At 38.2% G+C, this 15,328-nt stretch overlaps 1 protein-coding gene and 1 long non-coding RNA gene across 2 annotated transcripts; one reads left to right on the top strand and one right to left on the bottom strand.

The window, feature by feature from the left end:
• The first annotated feature begins 277 nt into the window (after positions 1-277).
• On the top strand, positions 278-2,602 carry LOC114425931. Its single transcript, XR_003669318.1, has 4 exons — positions 278-489; positions 1,363-1,421; positions 1,494-1,548; positions 2,556-2,602. It is a non-coding gene; the product is annotated as an uncharacterized LOC114425931 (long non-coding RNA).
• Positions 2,603-4,321: 1,719 nt separating this feature from the next.
• Positions 4,322-6,277, bottom strand: LOC114366886 (organic cation/carnitine transporter 3-like). Its single transcript, XM_028323914.1, has one exon. It carries the CDS (start codon positions 6,130-6,132, stop codon positions 4,609-4,611), a length of 1,524 nt encoding a protein of 507 aa, XP_028179715.1. The 5' UTR covers positions 6,133-6,277; the 3' UTR covers positions 4,322-4,608.
• Between the last annotated feature and the right edge of the window lie 9,051 nt (positions 6,278-15,328).

Here is a 15,328-nt window from a genome sequence, read left to right as displayed (position 1 = left end):
TCCAAGTAAGCTATACTTGAAAAGTGAGTTTGGAATTTTACAATTGTTATCATGAAAAAAGTTTTCACTAACTATCATTTTTAATTTGATGATTAATTTCATAATTTATGTAAATAAATGTGTTAAAAAATAAAATAAAACTGATTTTCATTAAATAATTTAATCCAAATATACAATAAATTGATAAGTGTAACACTGACGCCGAACAACAGAATGGAAAAGGGAAGGTGGATATATAAACACCCTTTCCCTCCAAAACGCTTTATATAAACGGTTGACAAACTCGAATTTCGTGTTCTCTGAGCTCTCAAATGAACGGTACTTGCGAATCCACTCACAGCCACCTTGTTAAATTTTTTAATCGATCTGAAAATGAAAATTGAAAACTGAAATTGAATTCAAATGTGGAGGATGAAGCGGCAAAGATTTCGGCCGAAGAGGAAACGCAATTGACCAACATACGCACTTTGGAAAACGACATCCACTTCGGTCAGCTCTAGCATTTCAGTTTTCATATCGTTTTCTTCCATTTCGGAGCACTCACTCACCTCACCATTACTTTATTTATAGATTTTAATTTCTTTGCACTTTTTCAGCAATAAAAAACCATTGATGATATGTTTAAGCGTGTAATGATTAAGTATAAATATGTTTATAATTTAATAAAAGTATGTACACCCGCCGAGGATTTGTGATTGAATGATAGAATAATTTTTTTTCAGTGTCATTACATACATTATTTACTCTTATTTATAAATTGTGAACTGAATCTGCAATTTCAAACCGACCACTGGAGCTTAAATGTGAATGCGTTCTATTTTTTATTTTTTATAATTGAGCTACCTCTTTAGTCTTTTCTCCGTTGTGGTCAATGGTCCTGCTCAAGTGGAAAGCGTGATATGTTCAATGTTATTATTATACTTTAAGTGATAAATATAATGCCTGCATAAATTTCCGTATTTCATCTACATGTTAAGTGATATGCTGTTACACTTACACTCATTAACTTGGTACACAAAACTCAAATTTGGTAGCCAGAAATGTATACTTACAACGATAAAGTAAGAGGAATGCTTACGGTCACATCTCTCATCGATGTAACGGTGAGAATGTGTTTAAGAGAGTGTGTTTGAGAGTGTGACCCTAACCCTAACATTCCTCATAAAGTAAAATTAATTTAAATTAAAAGTCGTGCTTTCCAGATAAAGTCTAGAGTTAATGTGGGGATGTGATGTGAAAACTTGATAAATCTATATGGGGCTTTAGGATTTGTTATGAAGAATTTTGACCTTGTTGCTTGTTTTGACACGCTCTTTATCTGATGCCTTGAGCTGTGTTGTTGTCCTTGATGCTCTACAACAGACTTTGGATCTTATTCAGCAAGAGAGAGTTGGGTTATCTGCCAAACTTTCAGAGAAGAGGTAACTGAAGATACTGGGGGAATGATCTTACACATTTGATGGGTATTCATCTAATTTGTTTTACTCTTTCAGAGCCTACTATAGCAAGGTTGCAGAGGACATGAATGCCAAATTACAGAAGCAACAGGTTCGCTTTCATTCTTCTTCTTGGTTTTATTGGTGTGCGACCTTTGGAGCGCAGGCTCAATGCATGAAGTAATATCTGCGATCAAGAGAACAATTAGCAACAAATGTTGACATCAGAGGACTATTATGTTTGGGAAATAGTTTCATTTGAAATACATACATGTTCTGCATGGAAGAATGGTTTATCTTACTCAAAATTGCACCCCTGAACAAGACAAGAAGCTAGTATAAATATTGAGTGCTATTTGGGTGTTTGAGGTTCTAGGGTGCGGAAAAGTGTGGAAATATTTTTTTTTAAATTAAATATTATGTTGAAGTTGCATTGGAAATCACGGGAGAATTCACTGCTACACTTCCTATAGAAAACTTTCCATTTTTAATTCATCAAGGCACTGATTAGCATTTTCCTTAATGAAATCATCCCAAAAATATTATTTATTTAGTTCAGATTTTATTTCCTATGATTCTTTTGATTCCGATGATATTAGTTTCTTTTTACTTATATTCTTAATTTGGAGGAGTTACATTTAATTCACTGAGTAAATCTATTTTCCAGCATCCTTGTCCCGTTAATTTTATCCTGTTACCAGCTCTGCTTTCATTTTTCATGCGAGTTCTTTCATTCAGTTTGTTGCAACTTTGTACTGAAAAGAAATCTTTGGTACCAATGGGTCAATACTAAGAAGATTAACAGGGAACTGAAAAAGCATGATTTGGTATGCCTTTTTGTTATTCGTGCAAATAACTTTAAACAGTTTATCAGGAATACCCATATATATCCTTCAGTTCCTCTGAAAATTAGAGTCCTTGATTCCTTGGTACGCGTTTGAGCAAACTTCTTGAGGTTACTTATTTATTAGGAAATAATATAACTTTGTCCAATAAATTATTGACTAAAAGGAAGAATAAAGCAAAGAAAATTTCCTCCGATTCTCAGGTTTTATTTGTTTAATTTATCTACTTTTGTGAGAAGTCTCTCTTTGTCACTTCCATTTTGAATTTATGCAGGTCACCGGAAAGGCTGTTGGGCAAAAAAGTAAAGTTGAAGGCATGGCTCTAAACTTTAGTGTGATGTTTTACACACAGTCTTATGCAAAATGACTCTTAAACTCTGCCAACGATTTCAGGAGGATCTATTTCTTTGCTTCCATTTATCAAAGCTAAATTAAAAAGAGAGAGTAATAAACATGTTCAAATAACTTATCATGAATTTAATAGCAATGAGTGATCAAGATTCAAGATCATTACAATGTTTATGTATTTTAAGGCATTTGAGTTATGACTGTCTGTCGCATTGTTGGACTGGTTCCATAAGATAGCATGGCTTGATTTAATTTCTCAAATTGAGAACCAGTGGTATTTGACTCAGCCTTCTGAGTTAAACTAAAATCACCCCGTAAATGCTCACTGTAACAAAATCAGTAATGAGTGGGATACCTTGGCTTTGTCAAGGCTGAACACTGAATCAAAAGTCCGTTTTCTATTTTTTTTCTATTAAACTTGCAGACATTTTATAATCCCTTTTGTAAAACTAAATTTGATATCCTAACTTTATTTTCATAATTTTAACTTGCAGGGAAGGCTGGTGCAAATGATAACCTTGTAATGGATAGCATGGTAGACTACTTCTTTCATCAATGCATATTACATGAAGTTGGAATCTGGTAATTTATCTTTGTTTGACAGGGGAGTGATGTAAGGAAGGATTTAATCATTAAATTGGATAATGCTAAAGCAAGGCTTGATGGGATTCTTGCTCTGAAAGCCAAGGTTCTTACAGAGAACAACAAGGTCACTTATCTGCATCATTTTTAGGTTGTGAAGTATAAATAACTCAAGTTTATGGTTGTTAAGTTATTTTTGGTCTGTGTAATTTTTTTTAAAGCATATAATGAAACGTTTCATTCATTCTAGAAACTAAAATTCAGTATAATATGAATGGGAAGATTTAGATTTATAATATGCTAATATGTTTATACTTTCTGTATACTTTATTTGCTTCTTACTATTATTTCTTTTTTGTCTCTAGATATAACTGGCTATTGAGGATATACAGTACAGAGAAAATGAGTTTAAGGTTGGTTGTTAATTTGTTATTCTGAAAGAATTATTAAGAATTGTGTGGTTACCATAATTTTCCTCTATTAGGATGGTCGAGTGGAAAACATTTCCGTTTTATATATGAGTTTTATATGGTAACATCCCCCCTCAAATTCATGTTGGTTGATCAAGAAGCATCAATTTGTGAACAAGAAACTGATGAAGTTGTCTAGGGAGAGAATTGGTAGACATATCAGCCATTTGCAAAGCTGTGGAATTTGGAAACATGTGAAAGATAAATGACCCAAGTAGTATCTACAACTTGACAAATATAGTGATAATTCACTTCAATATGCTGGTACCATGGTAGATATTAGATGAGTAGCTATTTGAATGACATTTGTGTTATCTTCATGTAGAGGAACGGGAACAGTTTGAGGAAAGCCAAATTCAATCAACAATGACATTGCACAATATTCAGACTCACTACAGGATTTGGATTTTGTAGACAATTTATGTTTTTACATGATATCAGAGTCTACAGGAAATATGCACCAATGAATACTATAGAGAACTAGTACAATCAGCATCACTAAAAGCAAGAAATGCATAGGAGATCGGGCATGAAAAATATACTATGACATAGAGAACCTGGTAGATATCACATGATGCGGCTGCGGGGAATAATAGCCAAATGTAGATGTCATGGAGAGTGCACAAATGATAACTTGCTAATCAACAAAAGTCATATGAGGTTGATTGGACATTACATAAATTAACTTAAATGATACAAAACTACATGAAAATTTCAAGAACGGAGTCCGTCATTTATAGCATTGCTTAGATATTTTCACTTCATAATCGAGACAACATAAAGAACATTTCCTACCGATGTGGCAAACACAGCGAACCTACAAAAGCATCATAAACTGACCCAGTTATGCATTTTACCCAGATGTGTTGTTCTTTTTCTCTTGTTGACAAAATCAAGAAAATTTCTTTCCGAGCCCTGTTACACATTTTACACAGATAAGCTGTGCTTTTTCTCTTGTTGATCCATGGTATCACAAAGTGCTATTCCTGTGGTCTCTGGCAAACAGACTAAAGTCAAACAGGATGATATTATAACTACTCCAAATACGCCATAGGAGAAAATATCATTTTTCCTTCCTGCAGATATCAAAAATGGGATGAATATGTTACCAAATACAGTTGCTTGCCTCACCAATGAGGTTGTGGTGTTCCTTACGCTGGTGGGAAACAACTCTATAATGTAAATGAGAAACACATTATAAGCCGTGACAGCACTAAAAAAGGCTACCAATGATATCCCCACCTTAGCTACCTGCTGCCCACTGCCTACGACCACACACAATACACAGCATATCCCACTTGCTACTGAAAATGCAAGAATAGATGGCTTTCTTCTGTAGTTTTCCAAGAAGTAGGTGACTACACAAGAAGGTATTTCCATCAAGGCATTAAGCACAACTGCCAAGTAAATGTCAAATCCTAAGTTCCCGACGGCCAAAGGCATGCCAAAATACACCATTCCAATCCCAAGACCAAGCACCATAATGGCCACCATCCGTTTAAGAGCCCAACTTCTCTCAAACAACTCTGCTATTGATGAGTAAAGTTGGAAAATTGAAGACTTTTGTTTAGCAGCAGGAACTTTCAGCAGGCTAGCAGTTAAATTAGCACCATTTTCTACTGAAGAAACTCCGTTAAGCATTGCCATGGCTTCTTGCTCTCGACCTTGCATGAGAAGCCACCTTGGAGACTCGGTAACAAAAAGGTAAGCAATGATAGAGTAAAAAATGGCAGGAATGGATGTCCACACATAGAGAGTTTTCCATGAAGAATTCTTGTTTATATAAGCTATTCCAGGCAAGATCATATACCCCAATGTGAAGCAGAAATATTCGACAATTCCCACTGTGAACCTCCACTCAGTGCTCACTTTCTCAGTCAGCAACACCAGAACACATGTTCCGATGGATGAACGCCAAAACCCGATGAGGAATTTAAAGGCGGAGTAGATCCAAACATTGGTGGAGAAGACAATGAAGATAGAAGATATGGACATTGATAAACAAGACAGCAAGAGGAGGTTCTTTCTTCCAAGAGATGTATCAGCCAAGGAGGCAAGAAGAAAGGAACCGATAAGGCAACCGGCGAAGAAAGAAGATTGAGGTAAACCTGTGATGAAGCTGCCTGCACATTCAAGGCCAAACTGTGATATGATTGTCTTAGAAGAGGGTCCATCCCATGCCCAAGAGGACTTTGGAAGCTTGCATATGTCAGAACGTGATGAGGTGCATGCTGTCTCTGTGCAGTGCCATGTTGGGTAGTCGTCGGAGTAGATTGCCATGAAGGACTGCTGTGCATCAAAGCACATAGCAATGGACACAAGGATGCATTGCGCCATCCCCGACCACCCCAATTCTCGCAAACCATTCTCTATCGCTTCATCCCATGAGGGAATCAACTTTTCCTGCACAATACAATCAGAGTTTCTTAAAATTGGAACTGAATCTTCCATTTCTTTTTCAGCCTCTCTAATAACTTAAGCCAGAATGGGTCTATATAATCATATGTAGTCACTACTACTGTCAGGTTAGCTATGTTATACTTTGACCCCAAGTTTTATGGCAGCGAGCCAAGCTTAGCTATATACTATATATTTTTTATTATGTTCAGTAAACTCAATATTAAATTAATCAACAGTTGGGAACGCGTAGTTAAATTTGAATGACGAGTAAAAAAAATGTGATTGCCAACTTGGCTATCATTATCAGCACTCAGGTTGATAAAAAACTATGGCAGGAAATCCGTAATGTGTCTATTTTTATATCTCTCGTTAGACACGATTCACATTTATTTATAGTATATAGTGCTAGCAACACCCACACAGCCAGGCCCAACAGGAACACTCAGCGTCCCAATTACTTGAAAGACTATGTCACAACCTAAAGCAAGGCCCTCAGCCACAAGCATGCAACCATTACAGTCTATGATAATATTCTAGAAGCTACGAATATTAGGATATTCCAGAAATAGTAATTAATTGGATATTTTGTTCTTAGAGTTTGTTATCAGAATTTGTTATGAATTCTGTTACTAGAAATGTATAAATAAGGTTGCAAGGAATAGAAATGCAAGAAAGAAATTACACTCAATCTCTCAATTTAGGAGGTACCTTGTCCTCAAAACAAGGCTCTCTGTTCCCTCCCCTATCAACTGATCTGACCACCACACCCGTAAGACCACCACGGACAAACTTGAGGAAGCCATCTCTCGTTTGTCTCTCCACCACGCCGAGCTAGCCAGCAAGGTCGATTCCATCTTAGATCGCCTCAACCACCAAGGGAGTTCCAGTCCTGTGCCTTCCTCCAACTATTCACCTGCACCACGAGCACCTGTCAAATTAGACGTTCCGCATTTCGATGGATCCGACCCCATGGGATGGATTTTCAAAATCACGCAACTGTTTGAGTATCAGGGCACACCAGAAGAGGAGCACATTACCTTAGCTTCTTTCTACCTGGACGGTGCCACGCTCAGTTGGTACCAATGGATGTTCAGAAATGGTTTCATCACATCCTGGTTCGGCTTCCTTTAGGCTTTGGAGTCGCGCTTCACACCCACGTACTATGACGATCCCAAGGGTGCCTTGTTCAAGCTGGCCCAAACCGGCTCTGTGAACGAATATTTGACAGAGTTTGAGTGCCTCATGAATCGGATTTTCGGACTCCCTCATCCATTCCTCTTAAGCTGCTTTGTCTCCGGCCTAGTGCCGGAAATTCGCCGCGAAGTCTTGGCCCTCCAACCCATTTCCTTGCCGGAAGCTGTGGCCCTTGCGAAATTGCAAGAGGACAAGCTGCACGATCGCCGCCGTACCACACACTCTCATCCTCTTGTTCCCCTCCACACTACTTCCCAAGCCCCACAGGTCCCCCTACACTCTCCTACCCCTATTCCCTCACCTTCCCCATCTCCTCGACCTAAACCACCCTTCATCCAGCGCACACCAACCGAAATCGCCTTCTGCCGCGAACGCGACCTCTTCTACAATTGCGACGACAAGTGGAGTGCCACCCATTGTTGCAAGGGGCGCGTCCTATTGTTCATCGCGAACCCCAAGAACCCCGAAAACCCCTCTGATCCCACAACCATTGACCTTGCCATTCCCTCAGACCCCAACCCCATCTCAGACCTAGACCTACCATCTCCCACCCTCATATCAGTCTCAACACCTTGTCCGACCTCCCTACCCCTGAGACCTTCCGCCTCTTTGGCTACATCAACCACACCCAAGTCACTGTCCTCATCGACAGTGGCAGTACTCACAACTTCTTGCAACCCCGCCTCGCCAATTTCCTTCGTCTCCCCACCACAACCACATCCCCCCTTCGCGTTCTGGTAGGTAACGACGTCATCCTCGACTGTACCCTCCTCTACCCCGATACAACCATCTCCCTTCAATCCCACCCATTTACCCTAACCTTTCACCTATTACCCATTTGTGGCATCGTTTTGGGCATTCAGTGGCTTAAGCTTCTTGGGCCCATAACCATTGATTATGCCTCCCTCATTATGAAGTTCCACCATTTGGGCCAACCTGTTGAACTTCACGCTGACGCCAACAATGGCCCAACCTTGGTCTCAACCACCCAAGTCAAACATCTCCTCTAGACCAATTCCACCTCGGCCTTATTCCAACTTAGGATCTTACCCGCCCCTGAACCCGACCCACCCCCACCTCAAACACCCACCATCCCTGCCATTGACACTCTGCTCACCAACTACAATTCCCTCTTTCAGTCAGCCCATGGCCTTCCCCCGTCCCATTCCATCACCCACCACATCACCCTTCGCCCCCACACCGAACCCATTAATGTGTGGCCTTACCGGTACTCGTATTTCAAAAAGGTAGAAATCAAAAAACAGGTGGCTGAATTGCTCTTTGCAGGACTGATCCAAGCTAGCTGAAGTCCCTTCTCGTCGCCTATTCTTTTGGTCAAAAAGAAGGACGGCAGCTGGCGCATGTGCGTCGACTATCGAGCACTCAACACTGCCACTATCCACAACCGTTTTCCAATGCCCACAATCGATGAGTTATTGGATGATTTGGGCCATGCATCTTGGTACTCGAAGCTGGATTTGCAACAGGGATTGCACCAGATACTCATGGCACCAGAGGATATACTGAAGACGGCCTTTAGGACTCACCAGGGTCATTATGAGTACCGTGTGATGTCGTTCGGTCTCTGTAACACCCCATCAACGTTTCAAGCAACGATGAACTCCCTGCTTCAACCATTCCTCCATCGCTTCGCTGTTGTTTTTTTATGACATATTGGTCTATAACGACTCCCTGCAGGCACACGTGACTCACTTGGAACTCGTCTTTCAAGCTTTGCTCAAGGGCCAATTCTATCTTAAATGATCCAAGTGTTCTTTTGCTCAAAGGAGGCTTGAATACCTGGGACACATCATTTCAGAGAAAGGAGTTGAGCCTGACCCAGCAAAGATTCAGGTTATGGTGGCTTGGTCAACACCAACCACTCCCAAGGATCTCAGAGCGTTCCTTGGCATTACGGGGTTCTACCGTAAATTTATCCAGGGCTACGCAACAATCGCTTCCCCCTTAACGACTCTATTGTGCAAAAATGCCTTCGCTTGGTCCCCTGAGTCCCAATCGGCCTTTGAGAAATTGAAAACAGCAATGACTCAAGCTTCGGTGCTGGCCTTGCCTGACTTTGAGCTTCCCTTCGTGATAGAAACTGATGCTTCCGGCATGGCAATGAGGGTCGTCATGCTCCAACAGGGTCATCCTTTAGCGTTTTTTAGCAAACCATTTGGTTCATGACTACTTCGCTCCTTGACGTATGTCAGGGAGTTACACGCTATCGACACAGCGGTCCACAAATGGCGCCAGTATTTACTGGGCCATCCATTCACCATCCTCATCGATCATAAGAGCTTGAAGGACCTTCTGTCTCAGGTCATCCAGACCACGGAGCAACAACATTACCTGTCCAAACTGCTTGGTTATGAGTATACTATTCAGTATAAAGCTGGCGCATCAAATGTTGTGGCTGATGCTCTATCCCGCGTCACACACCCACCTGAAGGCCATTGCCTCCTCCTGTCCATCCCCAATTTCGTATTCATGGACTAGCTCCAACAAACTTTGAGGGACAACTCAGAATTTTGTACTCAGATGACCCGAGTTAAAGCTCACCCAGCAGACCACACCGATTTTACAATCTCTAACGGTTTGTTGTTTTTCCAAGGACGCATATGGTTAAACTCCGACAACCCCTTCATCGAGTCACTGATCACCGAATTCCACTCAACTCCCCTCGGAGGACATTTGGGGGTTGCGAAAACTACCCACCGTGTCAGCTCCAATTTTTATTGGACCACTCTCTGTCAGGATGTCAAGCGCTTTGTCCGCAACTGTGTCACCTATCAACAGTCCAAGACACCCACGACATGATCGAATGGCCTCCTGCAACCCATACTCATTCCTTTCGGCGTTTGGGAAGATCTTTCGCTGAATTTCATCACTCACCTGTCGTGCTCCCATGGTTTTACAGTGATCTTAGTCGTGGTAGATCGTTTTTTCAAAGGGGGTCCATTTTGGAGCTCTCTCGACCAATTTCACGGCTTATCGGGTCGCAGTGTTATTCCTCGACATGGTTTGTAAGCACCATGGTCTTCCTCGGAGCTTATCGTCGGACCGTGACCCCATCTTTGTCAACTCCTTCTGGCAGGAACTATTCGGCTTTGTGACACGCGCCTACGCATGAGCACTGCCTACCATCCCCAAACGGATGGACAAACCAAGGTCATGAATCGCGTCCTGGAGCAATATCTGCGTTCTTTCGTTAGCTCTCACCCTGCTGATTGGTTCAAGTTTTTGGCTATGGCTGAATGGTCCTACAACACGTCAGTGCACTCCGACACGGGCCTCACTCCTTATGAGGTCATTTACGGCAAAGCTCCGCCGACATTTCCTCATTACATTCTGGGAGCTTCCAACAATGAAGCTGTTAATGAAGCTGTTGATTCTCTCTTGACTTCACGACAGGACATCCATGATTCCTTGCAACGACGCTTAACCAAGGCACAGCAGGCTATGAAACAATAGGCCGATGCCCACCGGCGTGATGTCAACTATGATATTGGTCAGTGGATTTATGTCAAGCTCCGCCCACGGCGTTAACGCTCTGTTACCGGCTCTGCTCATCCCAAATTGTCTAAACGATTCTTTGGCCCCTTTCCGATTATGGAGAAGATTGGAGTCGTAGTCTATCGATTACAATTACTGGCAGGTGCTAAGCTTCACCCCGTGTTTCATTGCTCCCTTCTTCGCCCCCACCACGACCCCATTCCGATAGCGGATCCAAAGCAGCTACCATTAGAGGTCATCGACAATCAGTCTGTTTTGACTCCATTATCCATCTTAGACTCTAAGCTGGATGAGTCAACCCATCCAACCACCAAATTGGTCTTGGTTCAGTGGGTGGGTTAGGCCCCTAAAGACTCTACGTGGGAAGCATGTGACGACTTGAAGGCCCATTACCACCTTGAGGACAAGGTGGATTTCGAGAGGGGAGGTATTACTAGCAACACCCACACAGCCTGGCCCAACAAGAACACTTAGCGTCCCAATTGCTTGAAAGACTATGTCACAACCTGAAGCAAGGCCATGTGCAACCATTACCGTCTATGATAATATTCTAGAAGCTATAACTATTAGGATATTTCAGAAATAGTAATTGATAGGATATTTTGTTAGCAGAATTTGTTATGAATTCTGTTACTAGAAATATATAAATAAGGTTACAAGAAATAGAAATGTAAGGAAGAAATTACACTCAATCTCTCAATTTTAGGAGGTACCTTGTCGTCCAAACAAGGCTCTATGTTCTCTCCCCTATCATATAATAAAGGAGTTCTGAATTCAACATATCTTGATCAAAAGTGGAAAGTAAATAAAAGACTTTGTAACCTCGAGGATATATATATATATATATATATATATATATATATATATATATATATATATATATATATATATATATATATATATATATATATATATATATATATTATCATGTTTTTAAAAAATAATGCAACGTGGAGAGGGAAGTTGTCGGATTGTACATCAATCTTTCAAAAAGTGAACAAGAAAGCTGAAAAATATGATTGTCGAAATGTACAATGTTTCACGCTCGTCCGTGTCGTCTTCTCTTTTTCTGCTGCCTATGTTTTATTGTTTGTATCGAAAGTGACTTGTTTAATTGTTTTCTCAAATTGAATTCACGGCACGTGGGTGGGGTGCACTTTCTGAAACATTATTATGAACGGCGAGTAATTCCTTTCTTTCTTTATCTACTAGTCCGCATCTAACTTGTACGAGAGTGGGTGTCTCTTCCCAATTCCCATAACTCACTCTATCAGGATCGCTTTCATAGCAAATAATGATATATAAATTATTTTTTATTTTTTTCATTTTATGGCATCATAAATTTCTCTTTCCATTAATTACTGTATGATCCGTAAAGCTGGACAGGTACTTGGCTCATGGGGTCTCCCACTTGCTCAGATTACGGCAATCCTCAATTACCACCCACAAACTCAACCACAACGCATAGAGAAGCAATTAGCAAACGTGATTCTGAACATTACCTGACTCCCACGACATTGGACATGTATACATAGACTTAGAGAGGAGATTTCCAAGTACATTTTCTCCGATCCCACACAGAAACACCTCAAAGTATCATTGATTTGCTGTCGGAATTCCTTTTACAAGTACTTCTTCCTATTTCAACACAACTTGATCAGATCTTCTCGAAATTCAGTACGGATAATTAATATTTTTTTCTCTTTTTAAGTGTTAGATAGCAAAGAACAAATATTTTTCATAATATTTCGGTTATTATCACTTAGACTTATTTTGCTCCACTCCAACACGTGCTCCCTGCTCCTGCTCGATACCTTTTATCAAATGTTTCCTTTGGCTAAATTTAAATTTAAGGTACCTTTTTCTAGATTACCTTAGTTGGTCACATCGATCTGTAAGTGTACAGCACAACACCGACTTTCATAAAACTTTTACAGCTTACATCTTGTAGTAAAGTTTGTAATATAATGCGATGCTGCCTGCTGGCACTGTAAACCTTAGCTAGAATAGGTAGAGTTACAAAAGCCACCAATTGGATTGTATGAGAAAATTATAGCTTCCAGTCTATTCCCGAAATTTAAGTTTCAATTACTACTATAATATATATGACACAGCAAATGATCTACGTTGTATCTACTTCCACTCATGTACGTACTAAATAAGAGTTCAACCCAAAAAAGAAGTCACAAGTGCCTAATTTTTTTTTTTTTTTTGTGAATTGCCTAAAGAAATATGAAACAACAAGAAATAATATTATAAGATGCGTTTTAGTAAGGTCCAGACGCACTTAAACATTTTTAGACCTTTTAATTAGAGCCAAGACTATAATTAAATAGCTTAGATCTACTTCCCTCTTGACATTAATTGAAGATTAAATTAAACTTTTCTTAAGAGAGAGACTAGAGTCCGTCTTGGTTTTTGAAAGGAAACTTTTGATTCTCATCAAAGATTGATGATCTTTGTGGTGAGTCTTCGTTGACTCATAAATTAAGTATTAGCTGGAGCATCTTCATTTTTTTATCTTTATTTCTTGATCATTAAGAAAAGAAAATGTTTATTATGAAAATTATTAAAAAAATTATAAACAACACAATTTTATGTATTTAATAAAAATATTTCTTTTTTTTAGTTCCTTAATTAATGTGTTAAGAACTGATTAATTTTGTCTTATATCTTTTCCATTTTCATCATCTTTCTTTTTTTGAGTTCTCGAATACGTACGATTTTGGGATTTTGGGATCAGTTTTATGTGATCCAAATTAAGGTTAGGTTGCGTCAAAACTCACGTGCTTAATTACCGACTCCATGTCTAGGACAAACTGAATCTAAACTCTTGACTGACTCCAAAAGACAGCATACATACGACATTCTAAAAGGCAACCATAGTTGCTCTTTCGCTTCAAAGATTCCACCGCAAGCACGTCATTGCACACATCTGAATTTTGAACTTGAAAAGGAAAAGACCTTTATTTTGACCTTTGATTACGAGGAGTGATTAATGAGAGTGAAACGCAGTATAGTACAACTGTACAAGGCTTTGGGAGGACACAGCTAGCCACAGCAATAATTCATTTAAAATTGTGCCTATTGACACTCATTCTCTGCCTCTAGCTAGTATCAGAATTGAAATGGAGGATGTAACTGAATCTAATAATATTTGTGTTCATCAGCAGCAACATAATATTAACATGAATATGACATACATGTATTGACAAAAGAACATATATGCATTGCCGTAATCTACATTTTATATATAATTCGTTGTGAGCTGTTGGAAGAAATTTCAACATTGATCAAAAAAGTTTTTTTAAAAATTATATTTGAAGTCTTCTATGATAAGGTAATTAATGAAAAATATTCATTTGATTTAATATAAAAATTTATGAAACATATATCATAAAATGAGAAATGTATGAAATAAAATGAAAAAAAATATAAAAATAATCTCATTTTTCAGAATGAAAACTCAAATTTGCATAGAAAAACATGTGAGACAAAAATAACAAATTATATATATATATATATATATATATATATATATATATATATATGAACTCATAAATTTATAAAATAACGCCATTTAGAAAATAAGACCAGATGGAGTAAAGAAACTAATATGATAATCAATTAATAAACAAAGTTATATGAATAAATGTGTGATATAGTAATTTCATAAATAAATTATTATATCACTTGTTTGATTTTAGTTGTCACAAGGCACCCACAAAGTTCTTCATACATAGTTACACATGTTACTTTATTTTTTTGTGACCATCCTAGCTAGTAGTACGAAGTATCTATATTTCTATATGTTACTTTGCTTAAAGAATTTTTTTAGGTTTTATTTAAATAAATTTCTCTATAAATATTTATAAGAAAAATAAATAAAAAAGAAAATAAGTTCATAAACTAAAATTAGTTTATGTATAAGTTTTTTTTATCATTATATATAAGCTAATTTAGAAACTCTTTTATATTAACTTTTCTTAAAACTTATTTTAACTTATGCACAATGTAATTTTAATTTAGAGAAATTTATTTATTTTTTATTTTTCTATAAATATTTAAAGAGAATATCTTACAACTGTTTGTCACACAATATTTCATCTCTCAATAAAGTAATAGTAACCCACAAAATTCATTTTATACTCCAAATATACCTATGCTATAGAACTTTTTACAATCATTAACCACTCACTGATAACGCGATATCGCTCATGAAAACGAATACTTGAATTTCCTTTCAAGGTTTATCATTCGAAACGTGAAATCCTTCCATAAAATCAAAAACAAAAATGTGTGAAAGACAATAGAAGGGGTTGAAAGAAAGATAACAGAAGTTCTATCCATGAAGCACCGACTCCATATATTATTTTTTTATTTTTATCGATGCATCATCTATTTTCTCACAATATATTATTACCAGTCTTTAATCTCACAAAATTTGTTAAAAAACAATCATCGTAGCCAAATTTAAATAAAATGATATATTCATGTTAGAATAATAGTTTCATCTCTATCGAATGAAAAGGCATAT

Source organism: Glycine soja, chromosome 9, assembly GCF_004193775.1.
Source record: "Glycine soja cultivar W05 chromosome 9, ASM419377v2, whole genome shotgun sequence".
NCBI lineage: Eukaryota > Viridiplantae > Streptophyta > Magnoliopsida > Fabales > Fabaceae > Glycine > Glycine soja.
Note: the sequence above shows the minus strand (reverse complement) of the source record. Positions and strands in the feature narration are given on the sequence as shown.